Here is a 26,442-nt window from a genome sequence, read left to right on the forward strand (position 1 = left end):
TTTTCAAGGTTCCTTATCTTAGCTGTTCTTAGTTTCATTTTTTAAACTCACCTGATGCTAGAATTATAAGGGGTACTGTCATGGTCATCATCATAAGTGCCATTTATATAGCATTTTACAGTTACAAAAAACTGTACGTATATTATCTCATTTGATTCTCTGAAACTCAGAGCGGTAAATGTTCAGCTGTTTCAATTGTGTCCACCTTTTTAGGAGCCCATTTGGGGTTTTCTTGGCAAAGATACCAGAGTGTTTTACCATTTCCTTCTCCAAATCATTTTTACAGATGAGGAAACAGGGCTAAGTGACATGCCCAGGGTCACATAGTTAGTAAATCTATGAGTTCACCCTTGAACTCAGGTCTTCCTGATACCAAGCCCAATGCTCTATCCATTGAGCTACCAAGCTGCCCCCTTTGTATAGCTGTTATTACCACAGAGCCTAGAGATTATGCCCCCCCCTTGTTGAATGGTTACTACACCAAACTACCTTCTAGTTCAGTGACTAATGAATAAAAGTCTAAAGAGAATGTTACCCAGTTAAAATTTCTTTTTATATTTTACCAGAATTTCTGAATTTGTTTAAGATAGACTTTTACCAGTTGGTGGCTGTGTTTATTTCTAGCACAATTCTTATTTTGATAATGGCCTTTTAAGTAAATGTTATTATATATCACATTACCCCAATTCTGAAATGGATACTGTGTAAGATATATTTATGTTCCACTAAGTATGGGACTGCAGTGGTTTATGATGGAATATAAGTATGGAAACTCAAAATTTCTGCGGATTTGAGGACTGGGCAACACACCTTGTCTACCCCAACATTAAAGAAACTATGATGTGATTTTTAAAAAGTCTAAAGAAGGGATTTTAAACAAGTTTTGGTACAGTAAAATATAGTTTGAATCTTTTCAATGTTCTAACACAGAAGTTTATATCCATTAGGCCAGAGTGCATTCCCGTTTATGCTTCACCATTTTTACTAAAATAAATAATTTCGCTTTAAATTGTTTGCTTTCTTAAATTCCTTCCCCTTCATTCACTAAAGTCTTTATGGAACCCAACATTGTTGACATAACTGAAGCAAAAGGCTCGACTTTTAACCAAACGGAATCTTTGCGAGCACTTTTTTAATGAAGCGGCCAACTTTAGTCAACTCAGCTATTGGATTCGATTCTCTCCTTCCCTACCACCAGAAAGTAAGAGAACAAAGCAACCCACCTACAATAAATAGTGAACTCAAAACTACAACTAGAACCAGTCACCTTTTCAGACAATCCTGGTGTCTGTGCACTTGGCAAATCAAAGCGTCAGGGAATTTTATATTTTACTATAGCAATGATAATAGGTGACATATATATAGCATTTAAAAGTTTTCAAAACTCTTTATATACTCCTTACTTCATTTGAACATCAACAATAACCATATAAGGTGGCTATTATCATTATTATTATTCCTTTTGAGAGGTTGGATGTATAAAATGCCATAGCCAGTTAGTATTTAAAGCAGGATTTAATTACAATATTCAGTTCTCTAATAAGTCTTAGAATTTCTGATTTTATTTTTGATTCCCTTTAGGTCCTTGGGCCACAGTAGATAGAACTCTGGCCTGGGAGCAAAGACCTCAGTTCCAACTTGTGTGATTTTGAGTAAGTCATTTAACTGCTATCTGACTCCATTTCCTACTTGTAATATAGGGAAAACAACAATTCCTCTCTTCCAGGGATGTACTGAAGATAAAATAAGATGATATTCTAAATGCTTTGTAATTTTAAAAAGCTAAATAAAGCTAGCTGTTATGTTTATTTCTTTCAATATAAGATAAGTAAAAATGGATGCCAAAAGAATGGTACTCAAAACTTCCCCAACTGAATTTTCTGCCATATTTGATGAAAGATATCCTGGAACTGTGGCTATCAACCTGGCTTCATTCCCAGGAAAACTTACCTTTGACACAAGTGAACCAAGACAAGTTCTTTAGTTAAATTCAGTGCTTTGTTATGGAACTCTTGAAGACTGTAATTTGCAGAGATTTGCGTTGAGGGAGAGTGTTTCCCCTTTAGAGAGTTCCCTAGGCCAGGTCATAAACCTATACATATCATTGTCATACCAATAACTATAGGTTACTGATTCCATCACTCAGTTGTCTACAGACCTTTTGTATGTATATTCACTACATGCATGTGATTTATGGGGGGAGCAGTAAGAAATAAATATTCATTGATAGAGATAATCTTTCATGTTCTTTCAAACTTTAATAGTCTGTGGAGATGATGATAATTATGCCTATTATATATTTGGTAAAAATCCTGTATTTCTTATCCTAATATCTTAATTCTAAAGGAAATTTTACTGGGAAGAAATCAACAAAACAAAATATACACTATTTAATTTTGCTAGTTGATGCATTTATCCTTCTCTTTGTTCTAGTCCTCCAAGGAATCTTCTCAATCAATATTCTCTGTTTTCTCTTTCTCTTTTCTCTCTCCTCTCTTTCTCTTCCCCTTCTTCCTCCCTCTTATCTTTTAAATAGTTCATCCTCTTGTTGCCTACAAAATGCCCAATGTCACCTGTCCTTATAGCTATTGTCTTATAACCATTCCTTTTCAAAGCCAAATTCCTTTTAAAAAAAATCTTTTCTCTAATTTTTTTTTCACTTTCTCCTCATTTCTCAAACCTCTGTAATCTGACTTTAGTTTCAATCAATTCACTCAAGGTTTCCATTGATCTTATAATTTCTAATCCAATGATTTTACTTCTCATCCTTCTTGGCTTCCCAGCAGCATTCAATAGTATAGAACACTCCTCTCTGACATCCCTGACATTTCCGTCTCATTTTACTCCTCCTACCACTCTGATTACTAATTTCACCCCATTTCACACTAATTACTAATATCACCCCATGACCTGTGAGTGAATATAACCCAGGGGTTTGAACTCTCTTCCCTTTTCTATTATCCTTGGGTCTCACCAGTACCCACAGGTTCTACCAGAATCTCTATGCAAATGATTCCTGTATCTATATATTCAGTCCTTATTTCTGTACTGAGCATTCCTTTCTGTACTACCCCCACCTTCACCTCTTACAAACAGCCTAATGGAAATATCTATTCATAGGCATTCCAAACAATGACATAGACACTAAGAACTATAATGGAGCTCATTACCTTTCCCCTAAAAATATGCCTGATCCCAACTTCTCTATTTATGTGGAAGGTTCTATTAGTCTTCTAATCACACAGGTTTATAATATACTTCATTATTTACTCTCTCTCATACCCTATTTTCACGCAGTTGACAAAATCTTGATTCCATCTTCCCAAAGTCTCTTTCCTCTGATACTTCCTCTCCATTAACCTGGTCTTTTCAGGCCCTCCTCATCTCTCATCTATACTATTGCAAGTGGTTCCTAATTGTCCTTCCTTCAAATTTCTCCCCTTTATCTTCCTAAAACATATATCTTGCTGTTATTCTTCCGGAAAAAGTTTTAATATCTCTCTGTTGCCGCTAGATAAAATATAAATTATTTTGTTTAAAAACAGTTTCACAATTCAACTCCAACCTATCTTCTCTGACTTATTCACATTATTTCCCTTAATATATTCTACATTCCAGACAAACTGACATGCTTGTTATATTTTCCATATATGATACTCTCCATATATGGTTAACTCTTTGTGATCCCATCTGTGATTGTCTTGGCAAAGATACTGGAATGGTTTGCCATTTCTTTCAGCAGCTAATTTTATAGACGAGGAAACTGAGGCAAACAGAATTTTAAAAACTTGCCCAGGTCACATAGATAGGCTGAAATTCAGTTCTTCCTGAGTCCCGGCCTGGGACTTTATGTCACTTAGGTACCCTACAATCCTACTAATTGGTCTATTTCTTGTGTTTTGATCTGTTACATATACACATATATGTATATGTATAAATATATTATAAAAGAACAAACTTTTGGAAACATTTTAACAGACAGAAGTAATTGATAGAATTCTTAGGTTATTCAATGCATTCTAAAGATGGTCCAATGGAGTGACAGAAATGTGTTATTGTGATATTTAGATTTTAGGAACTCAAGAGAGTAATTACAATGTAAAATGGTAAAACATACATTCTGCAATTTCTAAATGCTTCATGGATGATCATGAGAATAGATTTAATTTGATCTTGACAATTAAGATCATATTAAAATTTATAATACTGTTCCATTAAACAGTTATGTCATAATCACAATTCTATGTCTATTCCTTAGCCTCACTTAAACTTTGTGTCTACTTAGCATTAATAGCTTTTAATAAAATGCACTAAAATATTATATACATTTTCACCCCATGAGATAACTCATAATTGTTCACTGATTTGCAAAAAATCAGGCTTCAGTTTGTAAAAGAGATGAGGTATGCATGTATTTTTACTTTTGATTTAAATGAAAAAAAATTTGATGAACAAGTGAGATGTGTCATAGTATGTGGTTTGTAGTACAAACACATGTCTTCTATGAACCAAACATTTGCATTAGAAAGGAACTCAAATCCTGGGCTTCAAGGGCTTTTTTTTTTTTTTTTTTTTTTTTTACAATAAGGACCAAGGAAAATAACTTGTCAGTAACTCCAAACACAAACAACTTCCAAGGAGTCAAGGCTGCCCAGAGGATGAGAGGCTCTATATGGGCTATTCCACAACCACGAAACAAGCTGGAGCCAGGAAAGCTCTCATTCCATATACCACTGTGATATTGTGCCAGGGAATTCTGAAACTCAGCATTCGGACAAATAAGCTGTGGAATTATTATGTTGGTCTTGTATTTAAAACAAAGAGATAGGACTGACTGGGAGACAAGAAGCTATTTGTGAAGGGGCATGGATTTTGCTTCCTCTATTGAAAGGCGAGCACACAGGATGGCAAATAGAGGCAAATATCCTACTAAAGCATAACCTCACCCCTTGGAAAGCCCTGGAAATCTCTTGGATTATAACATTGGTTTTTATGACTGATTTGAAAAGGAGGTCTACTGTGACCTGGGCATCTTAGTCTGTAAGACATCCCAAGGCCTATTTTTATGAAACTGCCAGAATAATCCTAGAGTTGGTATAGCTTCTTAGTGGTTCTTGTAGATTGGTTCAAAGTGGCAACTAACCTCCAGAAATGGGGGGAGGGAAGGATTTTATGTACCCTGGGACATTTAAAACATCTAATTTTGGTAAGTGAGCAGTTGTGTGTGGATTTAAGATGCAAGTTACTTATGATTTCACCACTAAGTTTTTCTTGGCTTATGCCTCCTTTATACAAAAACATGGCCTGCTGGGAACAACAGAAGTAGTCACAGAATCCTTGTGTGTGGCAATCAGGGGGCTGTGTACTTGGTCTGGGTTTTCCCCTACTGAGGCAGATTTTCAAAATGCTATCACCATCATCAAGCATTTATTAAGGGCCTTACTCTGTCAGGCCTTGCTCTGCTAAGTGCTTGGGATACAAAGAAAGGCAAAAATATGGTTGTTGCTTTAATGAGCTCAGCAAACAATTGCTTAGAAAAAGACATTCTACAACTTTTCTTGTTATAGAATTCTGCAAGACTCTTGGGAAATGGTAACTTACCAGGAACTAGGGGAGGTACAATAACAAAATAAAACTTGGATTTGAAAAGTTCTTCATGGTTTTCTCTGTCTCTGTCACTATCTCTCAGACATATATACAGATACATATATATAATATATGTGTGTACATAAAATTTCATCTATTCTCTCAAAGAAGCATTTTCATTATCTACATCTATCTTTCCATTTAATCACTGCAATAACCCTGAGGTAAGTAGTAAAAGAATTATATTTTGTAAATGTTAAAATTGCTTCTGGGAGAATGTGATTGCTGAAAATCACACACCTGCAATTGATTGGTGAACTTTTCCCAATACACACAACTCAGTAGCTACAACTACCCACTCCACTCCTTAGGTCCTACACATGTAACCAAAATACTTATTTGCCTAAATGATCTGGGATTAGCTAAGAACCTGAGGCAGGGTGTCAAAGGTCAAGGACTATAGTAGAACTTGACAAAGAGGCCTGTGAGCTAGGATTTAAGTCAAAATCAAGGAAAAAAGCTTCAGGACAGAAGACCAAAAGTAATTGTAGTGAATCCATGGTCTGGAATTAGGTGTTCCAAACTAAGAATGGGGGACTAATGTGGTCAAGGTCAAAATTTGGTATCCAAGCCAGGGATCAGAGCCAAAGAATGAGTCCAAGTAAAGCAGAAGCAGTCTCAAAGGATTAATAAGTTAGAACCACCCAAGAGGAAGGACCAAGAAAGGTGCCAGGGAAGAAGGCTTGATTAATAACTAGAGTACAGGGAAAACCAGTTTGGGATGCAGTTGTGAAATTACACTTTTATATATGGAATTTACAACTCTCCTTTAGGGGACTGATCTGTCACCTCTACAACTGGCTCACATCTTATAATTTTGGGGAATGATTAGTGTATTAGAAGAATACTGAACTAGGATTCTAATCCAATCTAATCTTATCTCATTTAATACAACAGACATTCATACATCCAGTCCAAGGGTACTATTAGGCATTGTGGAAACAGACAAAAGTGACCCTCAAGGAGTTTAAAGGTTACAATTGGCATTAAATCTTGCTTTTGGAGGATCGGAGAAGGCTTTCTATGAGAAATGGAATGTGAGTTAGACCATGAAGGAAGCCAAATGATCCCAAGAGTTACAGACTAAAGAGAGATGTAAAAGGAGATGGAATGCCAAATTTGGGAAACAACACTGAACTGAGTATCCAACAGTATTAAGTAGTTGCTTACATTTGGACATAGCATTTGACTTCATCTGAGCCTTAATTTGTAAAATGAGCCCTGGTAGTAAAATGGGATTAAATCAAATCATGATTATAGTCATTTACACAGGTATGTTGGAACAATTGTTAAATTTTCAGTGTGATCATTTAAATCTTAGAAATCAGTAAAAATGCTAACCATCGGTTTTATTGTTTTGTAGATTTCTAGTCTTGAGAAAGGGCAGTTAGGTGGTACAGTGGCTAGAGTAATAGGCCTGGGGCTGGCTTATCCTAGACAAGTCATTTAATCTTGTTTTCCTCAGTTTCTTCCTCAATAAAATGGGCTGGAGAGGGAAATAGCAAACCATTCTACCACCTTTTCTAAAAAAACCCCAAATGAGATCATGTGGAGTTGGACATGATGAAACAGTAACAACTCACAAAAAGTTTTGAGAAAGTGATAGACAAAATGTAAATCATAATGATTAAACTTAGAAATGTTATGTATTTTCAGAGACCTGCTTATTAAACATTTAACACTATTATTCCTTCTCTTAAATATGGGCCAGATAAGCAATAACACTAAGTTTGAACGTGGTCCTTTTCCAAATAAAAAAATACAACTACAAATTGAAGAAAAGTCTTACTGCACATATAGAAGAGATCAAACTGTGGATAATTGTTATTATAGTCAATCAATCAATCAATCAATCAATCAACATTTATTAAGTGTATACGTGTCAGGCACTGTGCCAAGCACTGGGGATATAAAAAGAGGCAAAAGATACTCTCTGCCTTCAAGGAGCTTATTATAATCTAATAGAGGAGATAATTTCAGTCACTTATATTTATCCAATCATTGAGTAATGAAATGGTAAACTGAAAAAAAAAAAGTTTCCCTCTTTTTAACAGAAAGAAATAAAGGACTTTAAATGCTGGGCTCCCTTCCATTGCAATTCTTCCTCCCTCCCTCCCTCTTTCCTCCCTTCTTCCCTCCTTCCTTCTTCCTTCCTTCTTTCCTTCTTCCTTCCTTTCTTTCTTTCCTTTTTTCTTTCTCCCTTCCTCCCTCCTTTCCTTCCTTCTTTCTTTTCCCCCTCGTTCCCTCCCTCTCCCTCTCTCAATTATTTATTTCCATATTTCTTTTTGTAATTGTTTCCTACTCCAAATGAATTTGATATCCAGAGCACGTGTAATTGGGAGAGGCTTTGGCTGTTTATGCTGGAAGACTTTGACTATTGGGAACATTATTAACCAAAGTTGAAAATGACTTGGATCTCTTAAAAGAACCCTCCAGATGCTTTACTGACTTACAGCTGGATCCAGCATTCTTGTCTCTGGTGGTATTATACTGGAGCCACAGGCATGTAGCAGACTCAATTTCACCACTAAATCCCATGGTTGAATGAGATTTAGATTGTATCAATCTTATTTAATATGAAAGTATGCTGATAGATAGGAATATATGAGTACCATCCTCCTTTATCCCAACTCTTCCTCTGCCCCCACCCCCTCCTTCCAACAAAAGCTTTATTAGAGCTCAAGAAGCCAAGAGAGTTGCTGGACACTTAGAAGTGGCTTGAACTCAGATCATTATTTGAACAATGTTTTCCCCTCATTTTAATACCAAGGAAAAAAGGAGGGAGGATAAAGGAAGACATACAACCACATATAAAGCCACAAATAAGCTACTGTATGTCAACAGAAATCAGATCCTGACATCAAAATATTTTTTAAGAAAAAGGTTGACATTTTAAAAGACTCTACTAATATTTCTTGATGATGAGGGACTAGAAATGTCTCAAGCAGAGCAGAGGGAACTGTTTAGTAGAGCACTCATGAAAATTATTTCCATTTTATAAAGAATTAAATTACACTTTTTGACTCTGGACTGTTAAAGGCAAATACTCCTCCAAAAACACTTCTTGTTTTTTTTTGGAAACACATCTTTGGGATATATCTAAGTAACTTAAAGACTATTAAATTTTATCTTAATGTGATGGAGCCATGTTCAATTGAGGCAAAATAGATAATAATGTATCCTAAGATGAAGTTTATAACATATATGATTACAATACCTACTCATGTATGTTCCAAGGTTTGTGTGGTCTTTTTTGATGGCCACAGGAGCTGACTCCAGATTTGAAAAAAATAAATTTGTCTTCCAGGTCTCAGGCTTAGAGTTAGTTAACTCACATGTACTAGCCTTTGTTATAATACCACAGTTACGATTTATCTAAATGCTACCCTGAATAGACACAAGGTTATGATATAAAGCTGGAGTTTGGGAAAATATTTGCTTTTTATTGAGTCAGTAAGTTAGATACAGCATTCCTCGGTGTGTGTGTGTGTGTGTGTGTGTGTGTGTGTGTGTGTGTGTGTGTGTGTGTATGTGTGGGTTAAGTCATGAAACTTCAATCCTATTGATTTTTAGATGAGAATATGCTTGAGGGCAATCTTGAAAAGAATACAAAATTTTCATATTGAGGGAAATTTTTGTAACTTCCTAATGTGATTGGAAAAAGGAACTGAATCATAAAACTGAACATTTTGGGATTGTCTCACACTAGCTGCATGACTTTGGGCAAGTTATTTTAATTCTCTGGGTTTTAGTGTTCTCATTCATAAAATGAGAGAACTGGGGTAGATGCTTGATCTAAATCTACAAATCAATGGATGGTCAAAATTTCATTCTAAGAAATCCTAAAAATTAGACTTCATTGGCTATGTAATTCCAACCTCACAGTGTGAGATCAGAGGTATCCTTTTAATCATTTGTAACTTAAAGCCCATATCAAATATTGGCTTTCAGTATAGATCTCCTTTGATTCTTTGTGGTGGTGGAAAGATGACCCTGAATTCTGGAAGGCAATTTAGATTTCATTGATTCTATTAAGCTGGAATGACATTGATTAGGGTTGTAATAAAGAACTGAATCTAAAAAGAACCTGCTTAACTCATTTAGGAGGATTACTGTGCTGTCCTTTGGGGGACTAATTTTTCTTTTTTATCTATGACAGTTTTTACAGATTATGTTATACCCATGTAGTAACTTTTGTGAAATCACTTAATCTCTCTGATCTCAATTTCCTCAAGACTAACATTGCATGTTGGACTAGATGAACTTTGAGCTCCTTGTCTACCCTAGATCTGGGATCATATGACCTGTTATCTTCTAAATTGTATAGATTTTGTAATCTGTGTAGGTTGAAGGTTCATTATTCCAATAATGAAATCACAGATCATTAGGTGTAAAGGATAAGATGTCAAGTCAAAATTTCATTCTAAGAAATACTAAAAATTAGACTTCATTGGCTATGTAATTCCAACCTCACAGTGTGAGATCAGAGGTATCCTTTTAATCATTTGTAACTTAAGCCCATATCAAATATCGACTCTCAGTATAGATCTCCTTTGATTATATAGTTTAGGGCATAATTTGGACTAAGTATTCAAACCTACTAGTCACATGCTCCCTGCAGAAAGATGGTCACACTCACGTGCAATTTGAAAAAGGATCATTAACTGCTTCACAGCCTTTAGCTTTAGTTTTAATTCATGATGATTTGGGGAAAGGGAGAAAATGGGGCAATTCTTGATTCTAGAAAAGAAACACACCTCACACATCTGCAATTCAGTGTTTTCTTTGAGCTTGTTTTCCCACTGACTTGCTTTTCCTTATAGCCTGGGTTTAAAAACATTTTTCTGGAGGAGCCCAGGAGATCCCAGTGGACCCAACACCATCGCTCATATGGAATGTATTTAGAGAGAAGAGAAAGCTTGAACTGCGTGGTTATATTATTTTGAACTGGCTTTGTACATAGCATGGCTGGAATTTCAGAGCTGGCTTTTGTTCTCATTCGTCATGAAACATTTGTTATATGAGCTGCTGTTACAGCAGCAGCTGCCCTAGAGAAACCAGCTCAATGGTTTCTTGTTCCCTGATCTAGAGAACTAATGAACAAGGCTTGGGATGCACAGAAAGAATTAACACTCTTTTTCTTTGACTATCCTTGGTGGGGCTGGGAAGATATACTCCTTCAAAATTATATATGATGGGTAAACCTTTTCAGTGATGTCACCTAGTATCTGCGGGGAATGCTAAGTTGTGTTTATCCAGCCCTGATTCATATTCTTTTCTCTTCAAGAAAATTCCTTGCACTCTGATTTCTTTTTTAGATGTGCTTTTAAAGAAAAGACTTGGATGATATTAGAACAGAATTCATTAAAAAACAAGTTCATTTGAATTCTATCCAAAGAGACTTAATTATTAAAGAACTAAAGGAAGGCAGAGTAGTATAGTAGGAGGACCATGGAACTTGGAATCCTAGGAACTGTGTTCAAAAATCCTAGCCTGCTGCTCTCTACTTGCAAGACATTGGCTAATTCACTTAATTTCTCTGAGACAGCTTTCATATATGTAACATAAGAGAATTGGACTGATGACTTAAAAAAACACTTCTAAATCTAGATAGATCCATGATCTCAGAACATTAACTAATTAATTCACTGATAAAGTAGTGTTATGGTATAGATCTGGGCTTCTTAAACTTTTCCCACTCACAGCCTCTTTTTATCCAAGAAATTTTTATGCAACCCCAAGTATGTAGGTATATGAAATAGGTATCCAAGTCAAACATTTACTGATAATAAATCATAATTTTGGGATCCCTACATTCAGTTATGTAGCCTCATATGGGGTCTCAATCCACAGTTAAAAAGCACTGAAAGCAGTCAGTGTTACAGAAAGTCTGGGACAAATATTAGAACTAATTAATGTTGTAGATCACAATAGTCCACATAAAAGAAGTTGAAGCTACAAAAGTGTGGACCTGCATATACTGTATATAATACTGTATATTGCCATTAAAAACTAAAACCAAGCAATAATCCAATTTAGTCAGTCCCATGATATGACAAGACTGGGTGGTGGGAATTTTTAGAGAGTGGGAGACTAGCTACTATTTAAGCATCATCAATGGGGAATTATGTTGGATTCCACTGTGGAACTGTGGATAACAAAATAAAAGCATAGGATATTAAATATAAGATACCATAGAAAGGATGACAGACAAGGTCACCAACTTGAAAACATGTCTAGACCTTAATTTCAACATTGCCAAATTTAACTTCATTTATAAGATAGGACCTATAAATCATGACCAAAACATGAATTTTTTTGTCAATGAAAATCTTTTGACTTACATTTAAAGATATGTCATGACACAGACCAATAAAGACATATACTTAGTAGGTAGAACTGTAGCTTACTAAAAATAGAATTTTCCATCGATGTAAGCTTGAGATAGAATATGCCATCTTATCCTAGGCTTATAACATAACCATGTCATTAGGGTGCAAAGAAGATTGGAGAATGTGTTGGTTCTTTATATGAATCAGTAAGTCATTGAGTTCAGATTTATATTACTGCTTCCATTTGCTTCTTCCATGCTTTAAAAATAGAACAGTTTTGCCACGTTATCAGGAAAGTCAATGAACTGAAATTTGCAATGACTAATTTTGTCCCAGGACACTTAATGCATAGCTTGTGGTCATATTACTGTCAAGCTCAACTAAAAAATGTATGAAACAGGAACTAACTGAATTCAGAAACAGGAGAAAGTTATCTCCAAATACAGCATATTCTTACTATACCATTTAGTATGAAAGTATTTTTTTTCTAACTTTTCATTTTGTGGAAATAAATTCCAAAAGAGAAGAAGGAACTCATTGTTTTGTAGTATTTTCAAATCTTAGCCATCGTTTGAGCATACCTCACATTATGAAATGAATATACTCTAAGAGTTGGCTGTAGAATAGATTTCTGCCAAATGAATAATTCTTCCTATTGGAGAGTATTTCCTTACTCAGAAGACCTCTATACCAGTGAAATCATAGACCCAGTTGCTATCCCTATCTTTATATCCCTGTTCCTAAATTCCTATATTTTTATCCCTATATTCCTATATCTATCCCTAAATCACGGACAGTTAGTTGGCATAGAGGATTGGGCCTGGAATTAGGAAGACTCGTTTCTCTGTGTTCATCACTGATTTCAGATACTTACTGGCTGTATCACCCTGAGAAAATCATTTATATTTGCCTCAGTTTCTAATCTGTAAAATGAGCTGGAGAAGAAAATGGCAATCTATTTCAGTATCTTTGCCAAGAAAATCCCAAATGGGGTCACAAAGAAACCTACATGACTGAAACGATTGAACAACAACAAAAATACTTAAGAGCAATTAACTTATGGGTTGATTAAACAGATTTTATATGGTGTCTTTTTTTTTTTTTTTTTTTGTCAGACGTATGATGACTTCAGTGTAGTTAACTCCTTGTAAGAAAACTCCTTCTACCTATGCAGACTGGCAACACCTTTATAACTTATTGAGCTGCCTTTGGGTACTAAGAATTTAAGTGGCTTGACATACCATGATGTTTCTCATTTTAGTATAATACATGTAAATATAATAAAATATTTTATTAAATGAAATATCCTACATAAATATTTAGTAAATGAATATCTCCAAAAATAAAAGTTCATCAACAGAATGATACATATACTATAAATGGCTTTGTGTCCTGAAAATGGAATGTCTTAACTCAAGAAATGAAGGGGGTTAGTTTTTAAAACATGAATACTTCTTGTATCCAGTAACCTATCTGATCAGTAATGATTGCACCTAACAAAACTACTTTGACAATGAGGGAAGCCATCAACATAAGTAGATGATAGATGTCAATGACTTATAATGGGGAAGATCAGTCAAAATCATAAATTGGAGGTCTGTTTATATCTCGCTTAGGAAAGGTGACCATTTACTGCTTAAGCAAAGTTGTGTTAGTGCAATAAGAATATCTATTAATTCCTTTATATGGGATGTAGTTATAAAGTTGAGGTTTTTGTATGTTTCTTAGCTGATTGGAATAGGCAAAACATACAAAGGGATGGATGTTGTAAAAAGTATTAGTTTAAGTTGTGTGAACACATGAATTTTTTGGTTTTCAAGTTAAAAAAAATTTTTGGGGGGCGAAACTGGTGTGAAAACCTAATTTAATTGTAAAAGAAACAATAAAATTAAAACTCCTCTCAAACATCCTGAATTGATAAAGGTGCTAATGAAGGAACAGAAGCTCTGGCAGATCCTACCAAAGTGAGTCTCTGTATTCAGATTTGTTTTCTTGTGGAAATGAGTTGCAAAATAGTTCTGTTTGTTCATTCATCTGGGTTCTGTTGCAAATTGTAGTTTCTTATATTCCTGAAAAAAATGGAGAAATGATGCCACCTTCTGGACAAACTTTTCATTAACTTCATTTTCTGTGATAGTCCTCTGAAGGAAAATAGTAAACGCCTTTTAAAGGACTGCAAGTGAAAGTCTTTATTTAAAATAAAAGTCTACTAAAGCTGCTCAGGCAGATGGCCAAAATCTATTTATTGGAAACTATAGATATTTAAGTCTTCCAGAAACAAAAAGCATAAGAATAACCATTAGGGGACAATTGCTTTTTTGTTGTTGTCGCAACAACCCATTAAAAGATCATTTTAAGATGACCTTAGATAAGGTCTTTATTAAACACACTCTCAATAAGGCTTAGGGAAAAGAATTCCTCTGTCAGAAATTATATATATATATATATATATTTAATTTTTTTTACTTGTATTGTGAATTCTCACCAGTTGTTGAGAATGTCATTTTGATAACCTTTCTAGTCAGTATTATTTTACTGATGAATTAAAAGTTCATAAATGTAGACATGAGAACCTCAGTCTCAATGATCATCCTATGATCTTTTCAGGGATTTGTGGCTTGTGAAGAGGTCATTAATAAAAGGCACCATTTAAAAAGACTTCTATAGTTAGTCTGAGCACTTGCAGAGATATTTTCTTTCACAGGTTTGTAGTAGATGAAATAAGTCTGGGATCAATTTCTCCTGGGCTATTAAAGATTTAACAAGCAATTATTAAGAACCTACCATGTACTAAGTACTGTCCTAAATGCTTTACAAACATTATTTCATGTGATCCTGACAACAACCCTAGGAGGTAAATGCTATTATTATTTTCATTTTACAATTGAAGAAACTGAGATAGAGATTAAGTAAGTTGTTTGGGGTCACAGAGCTACTTAAGTGTCTAAGACCTGATTGGAATTTATGTCTTGCTGACTGAACGTCCAGGGCTCTATCAGTGATGTATTTGTCAGCTGGCTAAAGGATTGTTCTACCTTCTTTTATCCCCCAAAGAAACATGATATTAGTGCCCAGTGACAGAGACTATGTCTATTCTGTGATGAAAGTGGATGAGAATGTAGAGCTGAGAGCATGGGATGATCATATGAAAGAAGGCTGGAGAGAACTTTGGGATGAGAACCCTGGTGTTGAAAAAAATGAAAGGTCATCAGCAACAGCAGAAAAAAGGTACACTTGGATCATTAGGCTCAGAATTAAGACACTAATAGCTTCCCAAGCTGAATGAACAATGATTATGATAGCTTCCCTATTAAATGGGAATTATTACAGACCAATTTCTTGATTATCCAGCAAATATTTTCCTTCCTCCCTCCCTCCCTCCCTCCCTCTCTCCCTCCCTCCCTCCCTCCCTCCCTCCCTCCCTCCCTCCCTCCCTCCCTCCCTCCCTCCCTCCCTTCCTTCCTTCCTTCCTTCCTTCCTTCCTTCCTTCCTTCCTTCCTTCCTTCCTTCCTTCCTTCCTTCCTCCCTCCCTCCCTTCCTTCCTCCCTTCCTTCCCTTCCTTCCTTCCTTCCTTCCTTCCTTCCTTCCTTCCTTCCTTCCTTCCTTCCTTCCTTCCTTCCTTCCTTCCTTCCTTCCTTCCTTCCTCCCTTCCTTCCTTCCTCCCTTCCTTCCCTTCCTTCCTTCCTTCTTTCCTTTCTTCCTTCCTTCCTTTTTTCTTAAAATATGCCCATATTAAAACCATTCTACTAGGTAGGGATGTACTGTTTTATAACTAATACTTTACATTCTAATCTGCAGAGTTAAGAATGAACTATTACCTCATTTGACACTTGCAATAATCTTGTGAGGTTGAAAGAACAGATATTCCCATTTTAAAGATATTAGATTCAATGTCAAATTGATAGTAAGTGAGAGAATTGGTAACAGGACAACAGTATTCTAACTTCTAGCTTTGGTGTATAGTTTTAAAAAATGAAATGAGATAAGCTGGAAAAGATATCAAAGATTATTTAGTCCAACTCCACCATTTTACACTCTAGGAAACAATCTTAGAAAGGTTAGTTTTGCCCATAGGCACACAGCCTAGGGCAGAATGAGTACCAGCCTGGCTCAGTTCAGTATTATATATCTTATATTACACTGCTTCTGAAATGCCTTTAAAAAGATTAAAACACATCACTATTCGCTATAAAATGTGAGGCTTTAAGTACGCTGTATATGGAGCAGCTCAATATGACATTTTTATTGATCGTGAAAACTTTAATTTTCCTGTAGGTCTTAGATGCTGAGATTTCTTGTACTGCATATTTGTCACTGTTTTTATAACCTTCAAATCTGTGTATTTTGGCATGCATATGCCCCCAGAAAGTGGATTAATACACTTGTAAATCTGGGGCCTAATTATCATTCCTTCAAAATAAAAAGAAGACAATATTTATACCTGGGGACTATTTATCATCCTTGCTCTGCTAAAGCATTGAAAAAAGTAATAGTCCTTTAAAAATAAGTACCCCCTTTACAGATAAGTTTTATCCCAAAAGGATATTTATAAACATCCCTTAGATACCTTTTTGGAATTTAGGACGCATTTTCTCACAGAATTAATGTTAAAATTAATGTTAACTTCACAGATTAATCTACAAAAAGCCTATTTTGTATTTAGAATATAACTTAAAAACTGTTCTTTAGCATTGAAAAATAGATTAAAAAATTCACTGTTAGTAATTAAAAGAGGAGATAATTAGCAAATTTATTCAATTTACTACCACCATCAATAAATTTATATAGTATTTTAAGATTTGCACAGCATATAACATGTTATCTCATTTGTTTCTCAACAATCTGGTACCATATGTGCTATTATTATTATAATTTGCAGATAAGAACAGTAAGGCTGAAAGAAGGTAAGTGATTTGTCCCACATCTAATAAATGCTGAGACTGAATTGAAACTTGGGTCTACCCAGCTGCAAGTTCTACATTCTAAACATTAAGACAAGTAGCTATATTGATATGTGGTGCTTGTGGAGATACAATATACACACACACACATATCTATATACCTATATCCATCCAATCATCCATTCCTCCATTATCCATCCATCATCTATCTATCTATCTATCTATCTATCTATCTATCTATCTATCTATCTATCTGTCTGTCTGTCTGTCTGTCTATCTATCTCCTTTCCTTATATCCCCCTCATGCTATTTACTTTCTTTTGTTGGTTCAAGGCAGAGAGATGTTGCTTTTAGTTTACTACCACTGGCCCTTCCCTCAACTTATCCATATTCTATCCTATTTACTAAATTCATACTGTATAATCTATGCTTCCGTGTATTTGATTGGAGCAACTTAAGTGGTATAGTAGATAGAGTACTGAGTCTGGAGTCAGGAACATCTGAGTTCAAATCTGGCCTTAAACTCTTTACTATCTGTGGGATCTTGAGCAAGTCACTTGACATTGTTTATTCAATAAATATATGTAAATATGTAAAATGAGCTGGAGAATAGTATCTGCCAAAAAACAAACAAACAAATAAAACCCCCCCAAAAAACCACCAAGCCCAAATAGGATCATGAAGAGTTGGATATGACCAAAATGAATGAATAAGAACAAAATGAATTGATATTCATTCATTCATTGCTATTTATTAAGTGCTTACTGTGTACAGGATTCTAATCTTTAGGAGAAATATACAAAATTCAGATAAGACCCAATTTTTGCCTTCAAGTAGCTCATAGTCTAGAAGGCAGGGTAAGATATAAAGATTGATGACTATAGTTACATGGTACAATATGACAAATGCACTACAGTAATTTGAAACAAAGTAATATATTCTTAGGGGAGTGATAGAAGCTCTGAAAGAAATGACTTAATTGATAAGCCAATGAAAAAACTGCAATTTTGGGGAATTTCATATTTGATCCTGGTAAGCTATAGAGTTAAATCTTTTATGTCACCTCCTGAGCCTGTTTCCTTGTGTGAAAAATGAAAATAATAATTTTCAAATTATCTATCTTGTATAAGATGTTGAGAGGATCAAGGAAGATAATACACTGAGAGTGTTTTGTAGTCATAAAGCACAACCCCAAAGTGTGGTAATTATTACTGTTAATTGCATTATTATCAATAATGGCAAAAAGTAGATCTTTGCCTTTAACTTCTCAACTGTTTCATGCCATATTAAGTGGATGATAACTAAAAGCAGTTTTTATTTTAGATGTGTCAATTTTATATCTGGCTATTGGTGACGACCAGTTCCTGGATAATTTATTGATATCTGTTTTGGGACTGTTGTGCAGGTCACAGATCATGATCTGTTCTTTGCAGTAGAGATGTGATCAAATGAGTGACAAGATGATTCTCTCTCCAACTGCTGGGGGTCAATATGAGCACATAAATGGCGAATGAAATCAGGAAAGACTTTATTGGAAGTGAAGAGATTTAAGTTGGGCTTTGAAGGGTAGATAGAAATTCTTCAAGGAAAAGGTTCATTTGAGTTCACATCTCCATGTTTCATTGAATAGCTTTGAATTATCTCTTAATATCTTAGCCTCTAATTACTAATTTTTAAAAGATATTAAGTAAAAGATGAACATGGCAGCTAAATAGTGCAACACATAGAGTACTGGGCATATTGTCCCTGTTGGCTTCAATTTCCTCATTTGTAAATAAAGAGAGAAGGAAATTCAATCTATTCTACTATCTTTGCCAAGAAAATTTCAAATGGGGTCATGAATAGTTGGGCATGAATGAGAAATGATTGAACAATAACAAAGGATAAATATAGTAAAGAAGAAGAAGGAAGAAGGAAGAAAGAGGAGGAGGAGAAGAAACAGGAGGAGAGTAGAGATGTTAATCCCTTGTGTTATTCTCAACTGAAGTGATCTTCCCCATCACTGGCTTGCTTTAGTCTAGGCTCTGAGGTTTAGGCTACCACCTGTCATGGGTGATTGAGGCAGGCAAAATCTACTAAAGTATTTATTTCATGAAATTTGCCTCAATTATTGATAATATCTGTTCTGTAAGAAATGACCAGCAGGATGAATACAGAGAGGCCTGGAGAGACTTACATGAACTGATGCTGAGTGAAATGAGCAGAACCAGGAGATCATTATACACTTCAACAACAATATTGTATGAGGAAGTGTATATCTTCAACAAAGAGAAGATCCAAATCAGATCCAATTGATCAATGATGGACAGAATCAGCTATACCCAGAGAAGGGACACTGAGAAATGAGTGTAAACTGTTTGCATTTTTGTTTTTCTTCCCAGGTTATTTTTACCTTCTGAATCCAATTCTTCCTGTGCAACAAAAAAATTCAGTTTTGCACACATATATTGTATCTAGGATATACTATAACATATTTAACATATATGGGAATGTCTGCTATCTAGGGGAGGGGATGGAGGGAAGAAGGGGAAAATTCAGAACAGAAGGGAGTGCAAAATTTAAAAATTACCCATGCATATGTACTGTCAAAAAATGTTATAATTATAAAATTAATAAAAAAGAATAAAAAAATCATTAATAATATCTATTAATCTGGACAACAATTAATAATACTTACTCTGAAATTCTCACCTACTCACCAAAGATGTGCCACAATTTCTTACCTTCGTATATCTGCTTATCCCTACCTCTCATTTTTTAACTTCAATTCCATTTCCTCCAAGAAGTCTTTTGGGATCCTCCTACTCTTTAGACTTCACATAGCTCATTGCACTCCTTTTAGTTACTTGTCACACATTTTCTATTTTAAAAATTATTTGTATTTGAATCATATTCTATAAGAGAGTATTTTCTACAAAAGTAAGGACTATGCATATTACCTTGGTATGTGCCTCAGTATTCAGTTCATGATCTATATGCATTAGGTGTTTAATAAATGTTTATTCATATGGAACATGTTTGTTAAGAACACTAAGAGAGTCCTAGATAAAACATGCTTCATAAAAAATATATATTTGAAATTGTCCTAAAAGAAATTTAGGGAAGTTGAATTCAAACATTATGTCTAACAGTTTCCTAAAAGTTCTTTTGCAATATATTGTTATAGGTAATTGGGTTAGAAAGATGAAACATTTTTGCTAATTGTTCTCAAGATGCTTCTATTATGTCCTTCAAAACATTCTATATTATATATGTACATAGATATGTGTGTATGTATACATTCATTTCCATTGCACTTTGGGGCATACGAGATACTTTCCTTATACCCAAGTTAGGTACATAGGTAGATGGACCACTGTACCTGGAGTCAGGAAGTTCTGAACTCAAATCCAGCCTCAGATACTCATTAGTTGTGTGAACCTAGGCAAATCACTTAACTTCAGTTTGCCACAGTTTCCTTATCTATAAGATAAGAATAGTAATAACATCTACATCCTAGAGTTGTGAGGATAAAATGACCTTATGTTTGTAAAGTACTTAGCAAGACTTAAAGAACTATATAAATGCTAGCTATTATCATGATCATAACAAATCCATGAGGTAAAAAGAACATTATTATTATCATTATGCCCATTTTACAGATAAGATTGAATTTCAGAAAGGTTTAACGATCTGTCCGAGGTCCCATAACAGGTAAACTGAGTTACACCTGGGATTTAAATGCATGTCTTATCTGATTGTTGAGTACAGTATATTTTTACTACATCATACTTCTTCTTCTATTAGGGGAAATAATATATGCAGATATTGTTTTGTTTTTTTTAATAATTTCCTTATTTTCATAAACAGGAATTGTTCTTCATCTCTGTTTCTCTCCTTCCTTCCCCTCCCTATTTCACTCTATCCACATGATATGCACTATATATAAACACATGTGTATATATATATATATGTATTAATGTATATATATTTATATATTTATATATATACACACACATACACACCTACACCCTATGTGAGTTTATTTTTTCTACACATATGCACACACATATGTCAAAGTAAAAAGTTTGCTTGAGTGGAAAAAGATTAAAGAGAAGAGAAAAGGCTGCTTGTTTTTTTTTATTATATTAGAAAAATTTATTAAAAGAAATAAATAAATTCTGTAAAGGACAATTTAAATTTTATAGGCTCTAAAACATGCTACAATCTGTTCTCATACAAACTCTGCCATATCATACTTTTAAAAAAAATCTTATGTGCAAACTCCTTAATTTGCCAACAAGACACTTACATGTAACTTACAACTTTCCTTTTACAGCAAGGAATAAACTCATCAGGATGTTTCTGACCAATAGAACAAGGATAAGAAGTATTTGATCACAATGCTAGCATAATAATTACATGAGCTAAGTAGAACATTATCATTATCATTATGTTAGCACTATGAATATGAAATGTCTTTTCACTTATGGATTTAAAAGCTCTTAGACACCCTGGCAGATAAAACTCTTTTAAGACCCCTCCCATAATCTAGTATCCTTATAATGTATATCAGTTGTGCTTTGACTCAAGTTCTTTTTGACAAATGGGAAACTAGAAACGAGTTTAAGATTCAGTTAAGTATCTGTTTGAACATGAACCTAGAGTTCATATTCCAGGCATCACTACTCAAGCTTGAAGGAATTTCCTTTATTAATGGAACAATTTCTCTTCTTGACTTCAAGTTCTTCCCAATTAGCCTATGTAATCCTTTGTTCCAGAACACTCTCTGACAATCACCTTTTAGAAATGAAAACTCATCCAAAGGACCTCACCTGGGTTTTTGTAGATACTGAGCACATCCTTGAAGTAATGAGGTAAAAATCTTTCCAGTAAAAGCAGCACATCTTCCAGCTCTTCAAGGATCCCCACAAGCAGGAAATGTTCATTCACGTTCAATTTTGCTCTTTCAAGGGCCCATTCACCAGGCTCCCTTTGTGGAGAGAGATATTAAGGTTTAAATAAAAAGATTCTGCTAAATAAAGAAAAATTTTCTGAAAATCACTTTTAGTGTTAACTCTGTAAATATAAAGGTATGACTGTAAGACATCCCTGCGAATGTCTTTGTTTTCTGATTTTAAAAATTTGTTTTGCTGTATTTGGTTTTTACATCATCTGTATTTCTCAATATATCATTCTTCTAAATCCTTTCAGAGATACATCTTTTATAACATAAAATAAAAAAGAGGAAGAAAATGTTCAACAAAACTAACTAAACATCTTGAAAAAGTCTGATATTATACACTGTATTTAACACTTATCATCTTTCACTCTGTAAAGAAGTAGGGTGGGGGAGTATTTTCTTATATCTCTTTTTTTGACAAGATTGGTCATTACAATTTTATTGTTTTTATTTTTTAATTTACATCATCGCTACTGTAATTGGATATCCAAGTAATAGTCAGAAATTTTTTAAAAGTTTCAGTTGCCCCAATTAAGTAAAAAACTAGTTCAAGGACTAGTAGAACTTACTGACAAATAATATCTGGGTTAATGGAAAGTAAATCTCGTCAAGTATGGAAGTCATATTATAATTCTAGAAATGAAATCCCATCCTTGTGAGGCAGCATGGTATAAAGAAATGAGTGACAGTTCTGGAAAAGAACGATATGGGTTAAAATACTGCCTCTGACACTAAATACTTATGTAATCTTCTCTGGTATGGACCTGTTTTTCCTCATCTATTAAATGGAGATCTATTAGACTGTCTATGAAGTCCTTCTAATTATAAAAATGTATTATTTATTCCAAATCCTGGAAAACACATAACTGATATTAAAAGCCATAAGTTTGGATCAGAATTGAGCTATTGAAGTTTAAAACTGAACTAAGACTTTTGGAATGTCCTTTAGGGAGTCACAAAAAAAAGCAGGAGTACGGATCTTCTTTATCTGTTTATTCTGATGGTTTCTCTAGACCAAAATTCCTCTTTTGTAGGAAAAAAAAAAAAAACTGGTCTCTAAATCAGGGATTGATTACCTTGTGGAATCAGTCAGCCACTTACACATTTATTAAATGCCATAGCACTATGGTACAGTACTAGGAACTGGAAATGCAAACACAAAATCAAAACAAATTCTGCTCTCAAAAAGCTGACATTGACCAACAAGAAATAAGTGATTGCTCTCAAAGAAATCCATTTATAATGAAGTGGAGGATGGCCAGTCACATTCCCATCAGAGTTCTTACTTCAAAGAAGCCTTTGGTTAACAGCAAAAGAAACAGAAAGTAAGAAAGAAATAAGAAAAGACATGAAATTACGAAAAAATGTGTGTTCCCTTGTGTTCCTATCAAATGTTTCATCACAGAATCACAGAATGTCAGAATTAGAAAGAATCTCAGAGATTATGTGATCTCTATTCCAATCCATATGCAAAAGGAATCCCTACTTTAACTAAAGTTTACTTCTGGGGAAAACTAATCTCTTAAGAGCGATATTTTCTTTTTTTCCTTTTTAAAAAAATATTTTTATTTTCCCTAGTTACATATAAACAATTTTTAAAAATTGTTTTTAAAACGTTGAGTTCCATATTCTCTTCCTTCCTATCTCCTCCTCCTCCTCCACATTTAGAAGATACATGTAAAGTTATGCAAAACATTTCCATAAAAGTCATGGTGTGAAAAAAAAAAAAAAAAAAAAAAACATTGGTAAGAGGGTATGTTGCTGCAGTATTTGAACTACTTTCTTACTACTGAGGTCAGGCATTAAAAAAAATTATTTTGACTCTTTGAGATATTTTTAGTTGTGGGGAAGGTGTTAAAGTTCAAGATAGTCCTCCCTGAGTCACTCTTCTCTATTATCTTTATTAAACCCCAATTTCTTAATTTTAAAACATATATTCTACCTTACAAACTGTGTTGGGTGTTGGTTCCAAGTAGCAAAATGAAAAAATGAGGGAGGGAATGGGGCACCAATATGTAATAAATATTAGCAGCAGTCATTAGACCAGGAGTAAAAGACCATCTGGAAGAAAGGCAAGAATATAGTACAAGTTAAGAACCAACTAGATAAACAGAAAACAGGGTCAAGATCGAAATTAGTAAGGGCAACTGCTTCAGAGGGATAGACAGAAAATGATGAGCTGAATTTGAGAGCAAAAAAGTTGGAAATCAAGGTTCACAGAGAGTAAGGTCAATTAATACTGTGGAAAGGGAAGGAAGTGGATCATTAGCAAATGATGGTTTGTTTCAGCAAGAGATAGCATTCAAAATATCAGTAGGCCAGCCACCTCTCTCCTCCCTTAGATGCAACTTCTTTGTTATGGATTTAAATATTCTCCCTCCTGGTAGACTTTCCCCCCCCCCCAGAGCTCAAGGCTATGTTTTGGTGGGAAGATATCCATAACAAGGTACATAAAAGGTAAGCCATTTCTAATTAACTTCTAATTAACTTCAAGAAGAACTAGAATCCATTTCAAGAAAAGATGGATTATAGGGAAATTAGGTGGTATAGTAGATAGGAGCACTGGCCCTGGAATCAGAAGACCTGAGTTCAAATTTGACTTTAGACACTTATTAGCTATGTGACTCTGGGTAAGTCGTTTAACCCAGATTTCCTCTAAAATAATAAAAAAAAAGAATAGATGAATCAATCTCTTTAATAAACTATTTGTGAGGACCCAAGTAAGAATTGTACTGCTTGTTTTTGCTGAATGATTGATTACCCAGTCCACAAAATTTCCAGAGACTTCAGAGCCTATGATGGGGCCCATAATATCATCAGGTTAAGAAGTTCAGTCTCAAGGTTAGATGAACTGTTGAGAAGGTTAGCATTTGATCAGTTTGGATGATGAAGGAACTCTACTGAAATCTACTCATTAATGGAACTGGATGATAGCTTAGATCTTTGATTGTACTCAGGATTATGAGGGTAGTTTAGTGGAGTTTACTGGATTTCCTCAAGTTGCACAGACTCTCCAATGCACTGAAGTTTGAGAAAGAGGATTAAAAACCTATAAAAACTGTTTGACTAGCCAGTTTGTGCAGGCCAAAAGATTTGCAAATGGGATGAAAAAAAATTTTTTTACATCTTATTTTTTTAAAGAGTTGAGTGGGTTGGTGGCTTTCTCTAATCATCATTAAACTTTCTAAAAGCTGATCAGTCTACGCAGGTGTGTCCTACCTTGAATTCTTGTTAAGGAGCTGGCATCTTTTACCATGGTCTTTTGCCCTTCTTGTTTCATTTCTTTACTCCCTCCAAGGCCTCAAGAGCTCCCCAAAGCGTAGCCAGTTCTTTTGTGGTCTGGCCCAACTGTTACTGGAGCTCAGTGTTCTGGGATTGCTGTTCCAATGGCTCAAAGACAAGCCAACAGAGTAGAAAACAGTTCTCTTACTGTCTGAACTATGGGGTGGAGGAGTTATTTTTGTTTTGTGTGTTAAATAAGATTGTTGGTCTATTGAGTCGAAGGCATTGAGGAAGTAAAGAGTGAGTGTGGTCATTACATGCTGAGATTAGTAACAATTAATAGGTTCGGAAGGAAGGAATGGTTTAAAGCAAACAGAGAACCAGGTTAAAATCAAAGCCAAGAGTTCACAAACCCTAGGTATAAAATAGTAAACTAAGTTTGAAAGTAAAAAGATCTGAAGGTGTGGGGATTAGCCAGGATGAGGAAGGGTGTTTACATCGAAGAAAGTCAAAGAAACCTCAAAGAACAAAGGAAACAAAGCTTCGGTGATGGACAGATGCTCTCATGGAACGTATCAGCTGGAAACAGGACCTTTTTTTTTGGGGGGGGGGGTAGCAGCATGTGAGGGTATCCCAGCCTCCCCAGCTGTGACCATGTGCCCGTAGGTCTAAAAAGTAATATTTCTAAAGGCAAGGCAAACTTTTTATATATCTTTCACAGCATCTAGCATGGTTCCTGATGGTAAATGACCAATGAATACCATGTTCTGGGACTGCCTTGCTCCATGTTAAAAATGAACAAACAAGCAAACAAAAAATTGCACGGTCAAATAACAGATCACTGAATATTTAATTGTTTAAATTTAATTAAAGTTTTAACTGAATTTTTAAAGATCTAAATGTCTAGATCACAGAATCAGTAACGGATAGGATCTCTCAGGAGAAGTAAGCAAATAAGGGAAAGACTATGAACTCTAAAAAAACAGCATGATAAAGTAGAGGGGGATTCAATTTCAAACCCTAATTTTGCAACTTTCATTCTGTGTGACCCAAGGCCTTGGTTTCCTTATCTATAAAATAAGTGATCTCTAAGATTCCTGATAGTCCTAAATTTTATGATCTACAAGTACTTGTGGATTGAAATAATGTATTCAGAATCTTGTAAAGAGTATAAAAATGCTATCTGGAAAATCAGTAAATTTGTTAATGATTTAGTCCAAGATGTCAAACTTAAAGCAAAGTGGGGCAGACCCCCAAATTCCCAAAGTTTGACAGATTAAAATGTAATTTGGAAATACTTAGAAAATTAAGTAAAAATGTAATGTGATAGAAATAAAGTTCATTTGTTCTTCCTAAGTCAATATGTGACCAAGGAGCCATTTGTATTTGAGTGTGATAC

At 34.7% G+C, this 26,442-nt stretch overlaps 1 protein-coding gene across 3 annotated transcripts in view; it reads right to left on the reverse strand.

Moving 5' to 3' along the window:
* Positions 1-26,442, reverse strand: part of UST (uronyl 2-sulfotransferase) — a 380,057-nt gene that overhangs the window by 26,734 nt on the left and 326,881 nt on the right. For all 3 annotated transcript variants that reach the window (XM_074309586.1, XM_074309587.1, XM_074309588.1), the window contains exon 7: positions 21,694-21,851. In XM_074309586.1, the coding sequence (XP_074165687.1) occupies positions 21,694-21,851 (158 nt within the window). The remainder of the gene's footprint in view (positions 1-21,693; positions 21,852-26,442) is intronic.

The sequence above is a fragment of the Sminthopsis crassicaudata genome, chromosome 4, assembly GCF_048593235.1.
Source record: "Sminthopsis crassicaudata isolate SCR6 chromosome 4, ASM4859323v1, whole genome shotgun sequence".
NCBI lineage: Eukaryota > Metazoa > Chordata > Mammalia > Dasyuromorphia > Dasyuridae > Sminthopsis > Sminthopsis crassicaudata.